The sequence below is a fragment of the Pristiophorus japonicus genome, chromosome 8 (genome assembly GCF_044704955.1).
Source record: "Pristiophorus japonicus isolate sPriJap1 chromosome 8, sPriJap1.hap1, whole genome shotgun sequence".
Classification (NCBI taxonomy): Eukaryota; Metazoa; Chordata; class Chondrichthyes; family Pristiophoridae; genus Pristiophorus; species Pristiophorus japonicus.
In genome coordinates this window covers 116,346,194-116,361,328 of record NC_091984.1, presented here as the reverse complement: position 1 = coordinate 116,361,328, position 15,135 = coordinate 116,346,194, and the positions used below count along the sequence as shown (strand labels likewise).

General features: G+C 48.3%; 1 protein-coding gene across 1 annotated transcript; it reads left to right on the top strand.

The window, feature by feature from the left end:
- The first annotated feature begins 5,801 nt into the window (after positions 1-5,801).
- On the top strand, positions 5,802-10,601 carry LOC139268152 (regulator of G-protein signaling 5-like). Its single transcript, XM_070886191.1, has 5 exons — positions 5,802-6,041; positions 7,300-7,395; positions 8,279-8,340; positions 8,702-8,868; positions 9,924-10,601. The coding sequence occupies exons 1-5, from the start codon at positions 5,929-5,931 to the stop codon at positions 10,179-10,181; spliced, it is 696 nt and encodes a 231-aa protein (XP_070742292.1). The 5' UTR covers positions 5,802-5,928; the 3' UTR covers positions 10,182-10,601.
- Positions 10,602-15,135: the final 4,534 nt, after the last annotated feature.

The following is a 15,135-nucleotide window of genomic DNA, read 5'->3' as shown; positions in this document are numbered from 1 at the left end:
AAGTAATCTTGCATTGGATGTACAAATCACACAGTCCTGTATCAAATGTAATTTTGTTACTGTCGTTATGGAGATGATAAATGGGTGATATCATCTTTTCAAAGGATTATGTACACAAATTATATTAACAGAAATGCATAGTATCATACAGCACAGGTCATTCAGCCCACTGTGCCAGTTCTTTGCTGGAGCTATCCAATTAGTCCCACTCTGCTGCTCTTTTTCCGTAGCCTTCTAACCTAGAATGCAATCCACGACAACATCCATCTGGTCCGGGACCTGGTCCACCATTCCCAGGAGGCTGGTCTGTCAGTTGGCTTCCTTTCTCTAGACCAGGAGAAGGCGTTCGACAGGGTGGATCACGATTATCTGTTCGGAACTCTGCGCGCTTTCGGGTTCGGGACGCATTTTGTCGCCCGGATCCGACTTTTGTACGCTGCCGCAGAGTGTCTGATTAAGGTTAACGGGTCCTTGACGGCGCCCCTTCGCTTTGGGAGAGGGGTGCGCCAGGGATGTCCCATGTCCGGCCAGTTATATGCCATCTGCGTGGAGCCTTTCCTGCGCCTCCTGCGGACGAGGTTGACGGGACTGGCTCTGCAAGGGCCGGGCGTGAAGGTCGTCCTCTCGGCTTACGCCGATGACGTGCTCCTCACGGTAGAAGATCCCGTTGACCTGCGGAGGATGCGTGAGTGCCAGGAGATTTACTCGGCCGCATCCTTCGCCAGGATCAACTGGGAGAAATGTTCCGGACTCCTGATAGGTCAGTGGCGGGTGGACTCCCTGCCGGAAGAGCTCAGGCCTTTTGCCTGGAGCACGACCCATCTCCTCTATCTGGGAGTCTACCTTAGCCCCGACGAGGAAGCCTGGCTGGCGAACTGGCAAGAGCTGGAGGCCAAGGTCGCCGCTTATCTAGGGCGCTGGACAGGACTAGTCATAAACCAGCTGGTGGCCGCTATGCTGTGGTACCGGCTGGTCACTTTGACCCCTCCCCCTGCGTTTGTCGCTAAGATACAGAAAAAGCTGGTGGACTTCTTCTGGAACAACAGGAAGCACTGGGTCTCTGCGGTGGTCTTGAGTCTCCCGTTTAGGTAGGGCGGTCAGTCGTTGGTGTGCGTCAGCACTTAGCTAGCGACTTTCCGTCTTCAGACCCTGCAGAGATACCTTTACATCGAGCCCCCTCCTAGGTGGCACGCGCTGGTGACGCATTTCTTCTGCCAGCAGTACAGCAGCTCCTGTTTGTGAGCCTGGGGGGTGTCAGGACCGCCGTCCAGGGGCTGCCTGTCTTTTACCAGGGACTCGTCAGGGTCTGGAACAAAGTGTCCACCAAGTGCAGCTCTCCACCGGCTGGAGTGGCGGCTGTCCTGCAGGAGCCGCTGCTCAGGAATCCGTACCTCCACGACCGCAGTTTTAGGTGGCAGTCGGACGAGAGGGCAGTGGCTGGTGAGGTGACCAGGGTCAGGGGACCTGCCCAATGGCAGAGGAGTGGGCTGGATGGCGCCAGACGTGCTGGCACGGCGCCTAAACTGGGCCGACATCCGCCGCGCGGCCAATGCTATCGAGTCGCTAAAAACAGCGCTGGGCCCTGACTCCCTTAGGTGTGTCGAGGAGGCTCAAGCACGTGGGGAGATCCCATCCGAACTGACCCCCGTCCGGACGGAATTCCTCATCGGCGCCAAACCCCGAAACCCCCTCAGGAGCCGGCGCCTCACAACTTGAGCCGCCTTGGGGAAATCCCTCTGTGCCTTTCAGTTCTGCGTGGAGGGGTTTCCTGTACGGGCTGCTCCTGCACACTCTCCACCTTGCCATCCTCGTCTGCTGTCCGGACAAGCCATGGCGTACCATCTTGCCGTCCGGAGGAGGCGGGGGTCCCTGATGGAGTGCACTCTATGCGGCAGTCTTCCCATTATTTATCGGGGACTTGGCCTGGAGGGTGGTGCACGGAGCAGTCCCATGCAATAAATTTTTAAGTCCGTTCACGGGCTCCCAGACCGCCTGCAATTTCTGCGGTCTGGAAGAGTCCGTGTTCCATGTTTTTATGGAGTGTGCGAGGTTGCAGCCCCTGTTTCATTATTTAAAGGGGCTGCTCCTCAAATTCTGGTTGCACTTCAGTCCCACGCTCCTGATCTTTGGGGACCCTGTGCGGAGGGGAGCGGGTAGATCCGAGGGCCTCCTCGTAGGACTGCTCCTGGGCACGGCCAAGGGTGCCATCAGCCGGTCCAGGCAACGGGCGGTCGAGGGGCTCGTTCAGCCTGACTGCCTGCCTCTCTTCCGCGCCTACATCCGGGCCAGGGTGTCCTTGGAGATGGAGCACGCGGTGTCCACTGGTACGCTCGCGGCCTTCTGCAAGAGGTGGGCGCCGGAGGGACTGGAGTGCATTATTACCCCCGGCAACCAAATTTTAATTTGATTTTATCTGTTTTAAAGTTCAATTTGTTTTACTTGTCGGGTTTTTAGTGTCCCCCTCCCCTTTTATAGGGGGCACTTGTAATAATTTATGCTTTTAAAGCCCAAAAAACACACCAAAAAACCACAAAACCTCCCCCCCAAAAAACAAAACAAATTAAAAAAAAGAGGGCAGTTGAAAAGTGTCTGGAGTGTTCCCCAGATCGGGGGGCACTTGAACTAATGTTTATTTTTCTCTAAAAAGAGTTGTAACCTAGAATGCAATCCACGGCAATATCCATCTGGTCCGGGACCTGGTCCACCATTCCCAGGTGGCTGGTCTGTCAGTCACCTTCCTTTCCCTAGACCAGGAGAAGGCGTTCGACAGGGTGGAACTCTGCGCGCTTTCGGGTTCGGGACGCATTTCGTCGCCTGGATCCGACTTTTGTACGCTGCCGCGGAGTGTCTGATTAAGGTTAACGGGTCTTTGATGGCGTCCCTTTGCATTGGAAGAGTGGTGCGCCAGGGATGCCCCATGTCCGGCCAGTTATACGCCGTTTGCGTGGAGCCTTTCCTGCGCCTCCTGCGGACGAGGTTGACGGGACTGGCTCTGCAAGGGCCGGGCGTGGAGGTCGTCCTCTCGGCTTATGCCGATGAGGTGCTCCTCATGGTCGAGGATCCCGTTGACCTGCGGAGGATGCGTGAGTGCCAGGAGATTTACTCAGCCGCATCCTCCGCCAGGATCAACTGGGAGAAATGTTCTGGACTCCTGGTGGGTCAGTGGCGGGTGGACTCCTTGTCGGAGGAGCTCAGGCCTTTTGCCTGGAGCACGACCCATCTCCTCTATCTGGGAGTCTACCTTAGCCCAGACGAGGAAGCCTGGCCGGCAAACTGGCAGGAGCTGGAGGCCAAAGTCACTGCTCTGAGTGCTGTCCTAGAGGGGTCGAAGGCTAGTCATAAACCAGCTGGTGGTCGCTATGCTGTGGTACCGGCTGGTCACTTTGACCCCTCCCCCTGCGTTTGTCACCAAGATACAGAAGAAGCTTGTGGACTTCTTCTGAAACAACGGGAAGCACTGGGTCTCTGCTGCGGTTTTGAATCTCCTGCTTAGGGAGGGTGGTCAGTCGTTGGTGTGCGTCAGCACCCAGCATGCGACTTTCTGTCTTCAGACCCTGCAGAGATACCTCGACGTTGAGCCCCCTCCTAGGTGGTGTGTGCTGGCGACGTATTTCTTCCGCCAACAGTACAGCCTCAATTATGACACGCAGCCCCTGTTTATGAGCTTGTGGGGCGTCAGGACCGCCGTGCAGGAGCTGCCTGTCTTTGACGTGGAAGTCATCAGGGTCCGGAACAGAGTCACCACCAAGCGCAGCTTTCCTCCGTCTGGAGTGGCGGCTGTCCTGCAGGAGCCGCTGCTCAGGAATCCGTACCTCCATGACCGAGGTTTTAGGTGGCAGGCAGACGAGAGGGCTGTGGCTGGTGAGGTGACCGGGTCAGGGACCTGCTCGATGGTGGAAGAGCGGGCTGGATGGCGCCAGACGTGCTAGCAAGGTGCCTAAACTGGGCCGACGTCCAGCACGCGGCCAATGATATCGAGTCACTAAAAACAGCACTGGGCCCTGACTCCGTTAAGTGTGTCAAGGAGGCTCAAGCACGTGGGGAGATCCCGTCCGAACTGAGCCCTGTCCGGACGGAATTCCCCATCAGCACCAAGCCCCAAAACCTCCCTCGGAAACCGGCGCCTCACAGCTTGAGCCTCCTCGGGGAAATCCCCTCCGTGCTTTTCAGTTCTGCGCGGAGGGGTTTCCTGTACGGGCTGCTCTTGCACACTCTCAACCTTGCCATCCTCGTCTGCCGTCCGGACATGCCATTTTGCTGTCCGGAGGAGGTGGGGGTCCCCAATGGAGTGCACTCTACACGGGAGTCTTCCCCTTATTTATTGGGGACTTGGCCTGGAGGGCGTTGCATGGAGCAGTCTTGTGCAATAAGTTTTTAAGTCGGTTCACGGGCTCCCAGGCCGCCTGCAATTTCTGCGGTCTGGTAGAATCTGCGTTCCATGTTTTTATCGAATGTACAAGGTTGCAGCCCCCGTTTCATTATTTGAAGGGGCTGCTCCTCAAATTCTGATTGCACTTCAGTCCCACACTCCTGATCTTTGGGCACCCAGTGCAGAGGGGAGCGGGTAGGTCTGAGGGCCTCCTCGTCAGACTGCTCCTGGACATGGCCAAAGGGGCCATCAACCGGTCCAGGCAGCAGGCGGTCGAGCAGGTCGTTCAGCCTGACTGCCTGCCTCTCTTCTGCAATTACATCCAAGCCAGGGTGGCCCTGGAGATGGAGCACACGGTGTCCACCGGTACACTCGCGGCCTTCCACGAGAGGTGGGTGCCAGAGGGACTGGAGTGCATCATCACCCCCGGCAACCAAATTTTAATTTGATTTTAATGTCTAAAGTTTAATTTGTTTATTGTGTCGGTTTTACTGCCCCACCCACTTTTAGCCAGGGGGCACTTGTATAATTTGTGTTTTAATGCCCTCAAAAAAAAAAGAACAGAACAAAAAAAGTGCACATGTAAAGTTTTTGGAGTATGCTCGCCCTTTAATCAGGGGGCACTTGATTATTTGTTTTCTACAAAAATTGTTGTAACCCAGACTGCATCCTAGCCAGACCAGGTGGCTCTTCTAGTTTGAGGACTGCCAAGCTTTTAAGTATCTTCTCTACCTATTTTTATCCTATCCAATATCGCCGTAACCTCCTCTATTGCTGCATTGGCAGCATTCTCTTCTCTAGTGAAGACAGATGCAACGTACTCATGCCTAGAATATAACAATCCAACTGAAGCAAGTTAAACTATACAAGGATAAAGTACAATTTAAAAAAGTCAGTCGCATACTTGTACCCTCACAGACGGGGCTGCGGAGCCAGACAGTTGTCTGAATCATATTGCGGCATGGGGGGAACCACAACTGAAACGGCCCAGCCGCTGTCTGCTTCCTGCTTCATTACATGTAGCACGCCAGCAGAAGTTGCACAGTGAGCTGATGAAATGTCTAACCCGACCTTGATCAACACGCCGAGGAGAGACATACTTCACAGACACCACCTTTTGCAAAAAGCCTCCTGTGCAGTAAAGCCAGGTACTCCACCAGTTCAATAATAAAGCAAGGGGTCTGTCGGTTCCCACTGCACATGGAGCTCGCTTGTTGATGTAGATCTTTATCGGTAACCAGTTCGTGTTAGAATTAGACTGCGGCGTATTTTTAACTTGTGACGTCAAACGCGAAGTATCTAACTGCTCTGTGGTTTGTAAATCGCAGGTTCGCAACTATTCTGTAACTTCTCTGCAGCAACTGCTGGAGCCGAATTCCTCTATTTGAGGTCATTGAACTGGGTGGGTCCAAGCGCTCAGCAGCCAATTAGCTTTAACAAAGTCATCAGGCTCTGAGCTTCTTAACCTGTTTCAAGCGGAGGGGATTACATATTCACAACCTGTGCACTGGAGAAGTGACTTGGCCTTAGCAGGATCTGCTCTACCTTCGGGGAGAATCATGCAGACCGTACTCTTCCTGTTCCCACAGCTGAACCTGTCAGCTCCCAAAGAGGAGCCATACAGAATCATCAAACAGGAGAATCAAGAGGGAAAAAGAGAGACTAAAAACAGGTAATGTAATGGACGAGGTGCCGTTAATAGTGTATGGTTTGAGACATCCCAGATTACAGCATCAGTTTCTCTCGTGCTAAATGTGTTTTATAGAGGGATGTGCAACTAAAATGATTTAAAATGTAGTCTCAATGTAAACTCAAACATCACAAAAAGGTCAGTGTCGTTTTAATTGAAATGAAAAGCACATGGCTGTATTTGAACAAATTTAGAACAGTATTTAAATATTTTTGTGAGCTAGGAAACATTTTAAAAATAATAAATTGACAACAATATTCTGCATCTGTTAATTTGCACAGCAACTGAAGAGCAGGGTCTACACGGAAATTTGTTTTAAACTGAGGTGTTTAGAAATGCTTTGTAATTTTTCAAAGTACAGTTCAGAAATAACATCTCAAACTCTTTTTGCCAGTTGAAGATTGTTATGTTAATTATTTGAGTGAAACAAGCAAGAGAGGCTGCTGCAAACAGGCATGTGGGTTTAGAGGAGCAAGGGGCTTGCATGCTGCAGATGTGGCTCAGTGGTACAGTGAAAATGCCAAAACTAGGGGCCATAAATATATGATTGTCACTAATAAATCAGGAATTCAAAAGAAATTTCTTTTCCCAAGAGAGTAGTTAGCATGTGGAACTCACTACCACAGGGAGTAGTTGGGGCAAATAACATGGATGCATTTAAGAGGAAGCTAGATAAGCACCTGGGTGAGAAAGGAATATGAGGATGTGGTGATAGGTTTAGATGAAGATGGATGGGTTGTGGCTCGTGTGGAGTATAAACACCGATGGAGAAAATGGCCCGTTTCTGTGCTGTACATTTGAAGTAACGATATTGGGTCAGAATCATGGTGGGTAATTTTAAACTAACTCGCCAGGTGGGAGACCGACAGTATCCGTGTGGGACGTTGGTTTTACCCATGCCCACCCACCCCTGCCCAATATCGCTCTCTACTGACTTCAATAGAGAGTAAAATCTGGCAGCGTGTAAAACCAGTGTTTCCCAACGGGTGGATTAGGTTAAAATTGCTCCACCCCATTGACTCTTAAATTCCATCTATTTGTGGGTCTTTAGTGTTGGTGATCTTGGATGCTATATTGAATTTTAAATGATAAATTTCTGTCGCATTGTTAACCTGCATAAGAGTGGGGTATTGTTTTTTTTTGGGGGGGAAAGGGGTGAGGATGCACACACTGTTATAATGGTGCTCTTGTGTTGCATTGTTGCTAGGCTATTACAATTCATCAACTTTGTATTTTTCAGACTCAAGGACAAACGGAATCGGTTAAGCCTTCTCCTGCAGAAGGCGGAATCACGTGAAATCTTCATACCATTCCCCAACAAACCTGAAAAAGCAAAGTGAGTCTTGCCAAAGTGCCAGGTTTTCAAACTGTCGGCAGCAACTACTATTGATCAAGTCTTAAGTAATTAATATTGTACAAATTTGCAAGATAACTTTGAACATAGTTAAATGATCTAATCTGTAAAAGAAGCTGGAAAATCTTGCTTGTAAAAGAATGCTTGTGGTCTGTGCTTGTTTTTAAAATCTGAAAAGCCTGTCTTCCTGTTACTACATTAACAGACTTAAAAAGTTATATCGGTAAGGGCTGCAAAACATGCTGATTATAAATGTAGCCACTAAATGGGAATCAAAATAACCTTTGTTCCTATTGCCTTAAAGCTTAAGTGATGGCATTCCAAGCACATGCATTTCTACATAGTATCAAATAGTTTGGGATGAAAGAATACTACAGAATTAAAAATGGCGGAGGCAGGAGTTGCAGACATCTATGGGCTTTAAAATATTTGTTTGCCTTAGTCTGAATTAAGGGCCTTTGGCTTTTTCTCATCGCCTGGCCAGTCAGAGCTATTATTAGTACACGGTTACGTGTGCTGTCCACCTTTGCAGATGGATGCTGCAAACAAAGGAAGACAGGCTAGTGGTCAGCCTCGACTGCAGCAAGTAAACACCAGGTATCAACCGCTTTCCTGTTTTGCTGCACGATGAGCTTTTGTGGCAGCAGTGGGAGAGGCAGGTTGCACTCTGAGTTATCTTTTTGCAGCATTCAAAGTTCAAGGCAACTTTCCATTTGCATCAACAAAGTTGCAGAAGTGAAATGCTGAAAGTAATCTTGTGCACCAGCAAAACAGCAATCTTTCTCACCCTCGTTAACCATTTTTAGCATTTTGTTCCTTTTGATAAATTGAATTTTTTTTAAGTGATTTTTATTTTTTCTCCTAGTACATCACTTGATGAGCCTGTGAAATGGGGTGAATCGCTAGACAAACTGCTAGCACATAAATGTAAGTATCAATTCACTTTTAACTCAACAAAAGCAACAACATATGGAAGTGCAGCAAATCAATGACAGATTGACTTGAATTAATTACCAACAGACAGATGTAATGGCATCATGTTTTCGAATGTCCGTTTACTGGGTTCTGCTGGACATTGCATATTCACTTTTATATAAGGGACCTGCAGATCATACTTGTATTCTGTGTCCATTCCAAAATAAGCAGACAAATTAATCATGTTTAGCCACAAAATCTTGGCAGAATATCTAATTTATGAAGTTGTCTTTCAAACTACAATAACTAACTAATATGGTTAAACAGGTTGAATTAGTATTGACAGTCGGACATGTTCTGTTGTCTCTTAAAGCTGGCTTGGCTCTCTTTCGAGCTTTCCTCCAGTCAGAGTTCAGTGAGGAGAACATCGAATTCTGGATGGCCTGTGAAGACTACAAGAGACACAAGTCGCCTGCAAAACTGGCCTCCAAAGCAATGAAAATCTATTCAGATTTCATAGAAACTGATGCTCCAAAAGAGGTAAGGAACACATTGTGCGCTTTTTTAATGGGTTTATTTACATATCTTGTTAACCAGAAGACACAAATTTAAAATAATTGGCTAAAGAACCAGGAGGAGATGATGAGAATTTTTTTTTTGTGCAACAAGTTGTTATGATCTGGAATGCACTGCCTGAAAAGGTGGTGGAAGCAGATTCAATAGTAATTTTCAAAAAGGGAATTCAATAAATATCTGAATAGGAAAAATTGTGGGGCTACTGGAGAAGAGTGGAAGAATGGGACTAATTGGTAGTTCTTTCAAAGAGCTGGCACAGGCACAACAGACCGAATGGCCGCCTTCTGTGATGCAAGATTCTATGAATGTATTACAGTGTCTTGAACAGGGATGGATTAGGGCTTTCCAAAATGGTGCATTGCAATGTTTGGAGTAGCTGCCATTGTGCAAAATGACAGAATTGTAATAAAATACTAACCAAGAAACTCTATCGCTAAAACTTGGGAGATCCAATATGCTGTTAAGAGGATGCAAGGTGAAGCCTTGTAGAGAGACGCTGTTCTCCAATGAACTTTTGACTTCGACCTTGCCAGTTGTAGGGAGAGGGTAAGTGCTTCCTCGCACGGATCGAGGCAGCATGGCTCTGGGACTGTTTCCCAGGCTTACCACTGGCTAGTTTTAGAGAAGGGACCTTGGAGGCCTGAGAGTAATCTGTCCACCTTGCCTCTTGTCTTGCCAAATGGAGATGGAAAAACAAAGGCCTCTTTTTAAAAAGGTCCTGTTTCTTTTTAAACAGAGACCAGTCCATTAAGTTGTTTTTGTGGTGGAAACATTGGCGAATGCAGAAGTTGCAAATATGACCGGAAATGGCGAGCATGAGCTTTAGTAAAGACTGGGCTTTATATCTAGTTAGAATTGCGCTGTTCTAACCATCATTCGTGTGATCTCTCTAAGCAGAAAGTCTTTTGTCTGCCTGATGCAATGCAAAGTAGTACTACTGAAATATTTTGGAATGTAACCTTTACCTCAGTACTGCACAACGACTAATCGGTTTATTAATTATTCTTTTTTTTAAAAAGGTGAACATTGATTTTCATACTAAAGAGGTGACTAAGAAGAACATTCTATGCCCCACTTTGTCCTGTTTTGACTTGGCACAGAGAAAAGTGCACGTCCTGATGGAGAAAGACTCTTATCCCAGGTTCCTCAAGTCGCAGCTCTACAAAGATTTGATAAAGCAGTCGCAGGTTGAGAACAACGGGCACAGACGACGATCCCAGTCCTTTACATCAGCAGGTCTCCTTCAAACACAGGCAGAATTCACTGTCTGGCTTTAAATGGATGGAAAGATGATTTTCTTTTTAAGACGCTATTTTTAGTGACCAGCCGGAGTCAAGCTTCCTGTCCCAGCCCCAAATTTATCTGGGAATGCTCATCACCTACAGGACCTGATTTTATTTTATTAAACTGCTGGATCATTCAAAGGACATTTTAATGAATCGCGATTCTATTTATTTAAAAAAGTGCATTGTTAATTTAATGAAGCTTTTGAGATACTACCGATAAATAACACATTTGTAAATCTTATGTGTCTTAAGTTATTCTGTTTTTGTTGTGTTAACATATTTAATATCTGTGCTATACCACTTTCTATTCCTGGATCGGGTGTGTGTGCATTATTCAAAACAGTGCTGGATGAAAGTGTCTAGGGACTGAAGTAATTCACTTTCAATAAATGGAAAATATATTTTTAATAATGTTGATCTCATTCATTTGAATTAATCCCCTTCCCTTTTGAAAACTGTCTATTCTGAATACTTTCTGGTGTGTGCTTAAAATGACCAGTTTCACCAAAGCACGCTGTCCGGTTTCCGGCGGTAAATAGCGTGCTGCTCGCCTGCCCGCTCAGCGCAGATTGGGGCCACAGCGGGCCTCATTAGCTTAGCACAGGAAGTGGGCGGGAAGTGACCAGCCATTTGCTGAAATATTGGGAGACCCCAGGCTGCCCGGCGGAACGGAGGTAAATGTGAGGATGTTTTGCGGTAGGGGTGGCTTCAACTTTTTATTCGAGGCCGCAAGGGGCCTGCTGTACCCTGGCACCACAAAAACAACAACAATAGCTTGTATTTAGATAGCACCTTTAACGTGAACAGTCTCAAGGCGCGTCACAGGAGTATTATGAGAATAAAAAATTGATACCCAGCCGCACAAGTAGAAATTAGCGCAGGTAACCGAAAGCTTTGTCAAAGAGGTATGTTTTAAGGAGTATCTTGAAGGAAGAAAGAGAAGTAGAGAGGCGGAGAGGTTTAGGCAGGGAGTTCCAGAGCTTAGGGCCCAGGCAACAGAAGGCCTGGCCACCGATGGTTGAGCGATTATAATCAGGGATGCTCAGGAGGGCAGAATTAGGGGAGCGCAGACATCTCTTGGGGGGTATTGTGGGGCTGGAGCAGATTAGAGATAGGGAGGGGCGAGGCCATGGAGGGATTTGAAAACAAGGATGAGAATTTTGAAATCGAGGTGTTGCTTAACCGGAAGCCAATGTAGGTCAGCGAGCACAGGGGTGATGGGTGAGCGGGACTTGGTGTGAGTTAGGACATGGGCAGCCGAGATTTGGATTACCTCCAGTTTACGTAGGGTAGAATGTGGGAGGCCAGCCAGCAGTGCGTTGGAATAGTCAAGTCTAGAGGTAACAAAGGCTTGGATAAGGACTGCAGCAGTGGATGAGCTGAGGCAAGGGAGACAGGCGATATTAGAGGTGGAAATAGGCAGTCTTAGTTAAGCTGCGGATATGTGGTCGAAAGCTCATTTCAGGGTCAAATATGACACCAAGGTTGCGAACAGTCTGGTTAAGCCTCAGACGGAAGTTCGGGAGAGGGAACTGTCAGTGGCTAGGGAACGGAAAATTTCTGTTCACCAAGAACTGAATGTCGGACAAGCAGTCTGACAATTTGGAGACTGTAGAGGGGTCGAGAGAAGTGGTGGTGAGGTACAGCTGGGTGTCATCAGCGTACATGCGGAAACTAATGCTGTGTTTTCGGATGATGTCGCCAAGTGGCAACATGTCGATGAGAAATAGGAGGGGGCCAAGGATAGAATTAAAGCACTTGCCTTGATCCTCTTCTGTTTCTGATCTACTTCTGACAGGCCTTCAACTGGCGGGGAAAGTCGCAGCTCAGGCCAGATTAAATTGCAGTTGGAGGGGCCCCGATCTGTATATTTAAAGAAGGACCCCGCTGGCTTTGGACGGATGTCTTTAGCCTGCCTGTCCAGAAGTGTCAGTAAAATTTACAACAGTTGAATGCAGCTCGGCGGTTAAGCCACCTGGTGGATTTTAGCTGCTTACCTGCCTGGTTTTCATCAGGTGTATAAGAGCTTTTTGTATAGGTTGTGCTGACTTCGGTCCTTATTTGAGGGTATATTTTATATGAAAAATTCCTCCATACGTTTCAAGTTTTTTTTTAACTGGAGTTGTTTCTGGTTATTAATTCATAACCTCCTGCCACCAGTTCTTTTTCCCTCTGTCGGAGGAGCTCATTTCGAATTTTTGAAACGCCTCACAGTCGGCAATAGTTTTAGAGAGGAGTTTTGGAAAAGGCCATTAGTGGCGTGCAAGAATTGCCCAGGCTCGGATTCAAAAGATCTGGGTCTAAACATTTGGTTGCATAGTACCCGTTGTTTGGGTGGAACGAGTGCTAAATTGGGTCCAAAATGACGTATAAACTGCATGCGCATACTTCTGCTGCTGGCTGTGCCAGATGGCATATTGGGTGGTAGGAAGTTTGGTAAGTCGGCAGATCGTGATGTCAATCAGCTGATTTGACACCAGCGCTGCCATTTTCGTTGCCATTGCTGGAGCCCTGCCTCAAAAGTGCTCAGCTCAACATGCATTCAGCAGGAAGGACTCGCCACCAGCGCTATTTAAAGGGGTCATCACCAACTTTCAGATAACTTACCTTTTGATTTCTACTGGCTCTGTGTAAGTTTGTGGAAGAGTTTGCAGCTTTCTAGAGTTGGTTAAAATTGGTGAGATGAGAGGGAGTGGTGCTGCAAGTGGAGAAGGCCTTGCTTCTGACTTCAAGAGTTCTCGTCACACCACTTCTTCCCAGTCAAGGGGAATGTTCCTTGTAATTTATTTTGGCGCCACATGGCCCGTTTGCATTGAAACCCGGCTGCATGGGATCCCTGGAGCGCTGTGCAGCTGCAAAGCTCAAAAGGGAACATTGGTCATGGGTGCTCTAGTTGTCATCTTTGGCTGCAGTTGTCCTCCCTCTTGACCTGCACCATGACAGAGATGGAGCAGAGGTACCAAAGAAGGGGACAAACTGTTCGCAGAGAGGAGAGAAGGAGCAGGAGGAGGGGAAGGGCTCTCAACAGGAGGCCTTGCCCACCCAGGGTCTTCCGAGAGCAATTCTCATACCTCAGCCTGAGCCAGGAGCAGTGTGTGAGGCATCTGCGCTTTACGAAGGAGGTGCTCACTATCATGTATTCAACTGTCATTGTAACCCATGTATAAGCTGACCTAAGTTGTATACCTTGAGAACACTGATCACAGGGGGCAAACTTGTGGGAGACACTCCTTACCTGGACTTTCCGGTATAATAGGGGAAGCTCCACCCACCGTCTGCCTCTTGAGGTCTTGGTAATAAAGGTAACTGGTCACAGAGTGATCTTTTCTCAAGTATGGGCCTCGTGTGCATTTATACTGTATAGTAAGGACATATTGCCGACGAGAAACTGGGATTTAAACCAAGCGAGCATGGCCACTAGCAGCACAGAGGAGAGGTACTGTGTTGGTGATGGTTGGGACAACTTTATTGAGAGACTACAGCAAAGTTTTATCACTAAGGAATGGTTGAAACAGGATTCGGCCGACAAACGCAGGGCTCATCTCCTGACGGTTTGTGGATCCAGAACGTACTCCCTGATGAAGGACCTTCTAGCGCCAGAGAAGCCGGCGGACAAGACGTTCGAAGAGCTCAGTAAGTTGATCGGGGAACACCTTAAACCGGCGAGCACATGCACATGGCGAGACACCGGTTTTACACGGTGGTGAGAAGGGCAAAGCGTTCCAGACTTCGTGGCAGATCTCAGGCGACTGGCGAGCCGATGTAAGTTCCCAGATGCATGCAGAGCGGAGATGCTGCGAGACTTTTTTATTGAGGGCATCGGGCATGCTGGGGTTTTCAGGAAACTGATTGAGACCAAAGACTTGACTTGGAAGCGGCAGCTCTGATAGCCCAGACAATTATCTCAGGGAAGGAAGAGACCAGAATGATTTATGGCAAAAATCTTGGCTCAAATGCGGCAAATGACCAGGGAGTCAACATTGTTAACGCGGTACACAGTTCTCTCGGCAGACAAGGGCAATCGGACATGCCCCAGCATGCAGTCAAACCCAAAAGGGGAATTCAACAGAGACAATGGCTAGCTGAACGGCGATTCATGCCATCGCAATGGACAATGCGGCCAGTAATGGGGCCATCAACACCTGTTAATGGTGCGCTTAAGGAGAGTTACAGAGACAGTCAGAGACGACCGACTGGTAATGGACCTTTTGTTTCCAACAACGGGGCCTCAAGCTCATGCTGGAGGTGTGGAGGCAAACACCCAGTCAGAGCTTGCAGGTATCAGCAATATACCTGCAGAAACTGCAACGTCAGCGGTCACTTGGCGCGTATGTGCAGGAAGCCTGCAGCGAGGTTGATGTACGAGGAGGACGGGCCCGATGTAAGCCCTACTAGGCCAAATGAATACTGGCGGAAATTGCTGGAAGCTGAAGTTCAGCGAGTTCATGTGGAGCACATATACAGTTCATATACCAGGACGCCACCGATAATGATGAAAGTGCTCCTCAATGGCATCCCAGTATTAATGGAGCTAGACACGGGGGCCAGCCAGTCCCTGATGAGTATCAAACAGTTCGAAAGGTTGTGGGTGTCCAAGGTCAGGAGGCCAAAATTATTGTCAATTGACGCACTGCTACGGACATATACAAAGGAGATCATTCCGGTGATATGCAGCGCCACGGTAGTCGTGACCCACAAAGATTCGGAGAACAGGTTGCCACTCTGCATTGTCTGGGGGGATGGTCCCGCACTGCTGGGGAGGAGTTGGCTTGCTGTCATGAACTGGAACTGGGGCGATGTCAATGCAATTTCTTCTGTGGAGTGAGTATCATGCTCACAGGTCCTGGACAAATTTGACTTATTATTTCAACCCGGCATCGGCACTTTCATGGGGACCAAGGTAGTGATTCACATAAACCCGGACGCCAGGCCAGTGCACCACAAG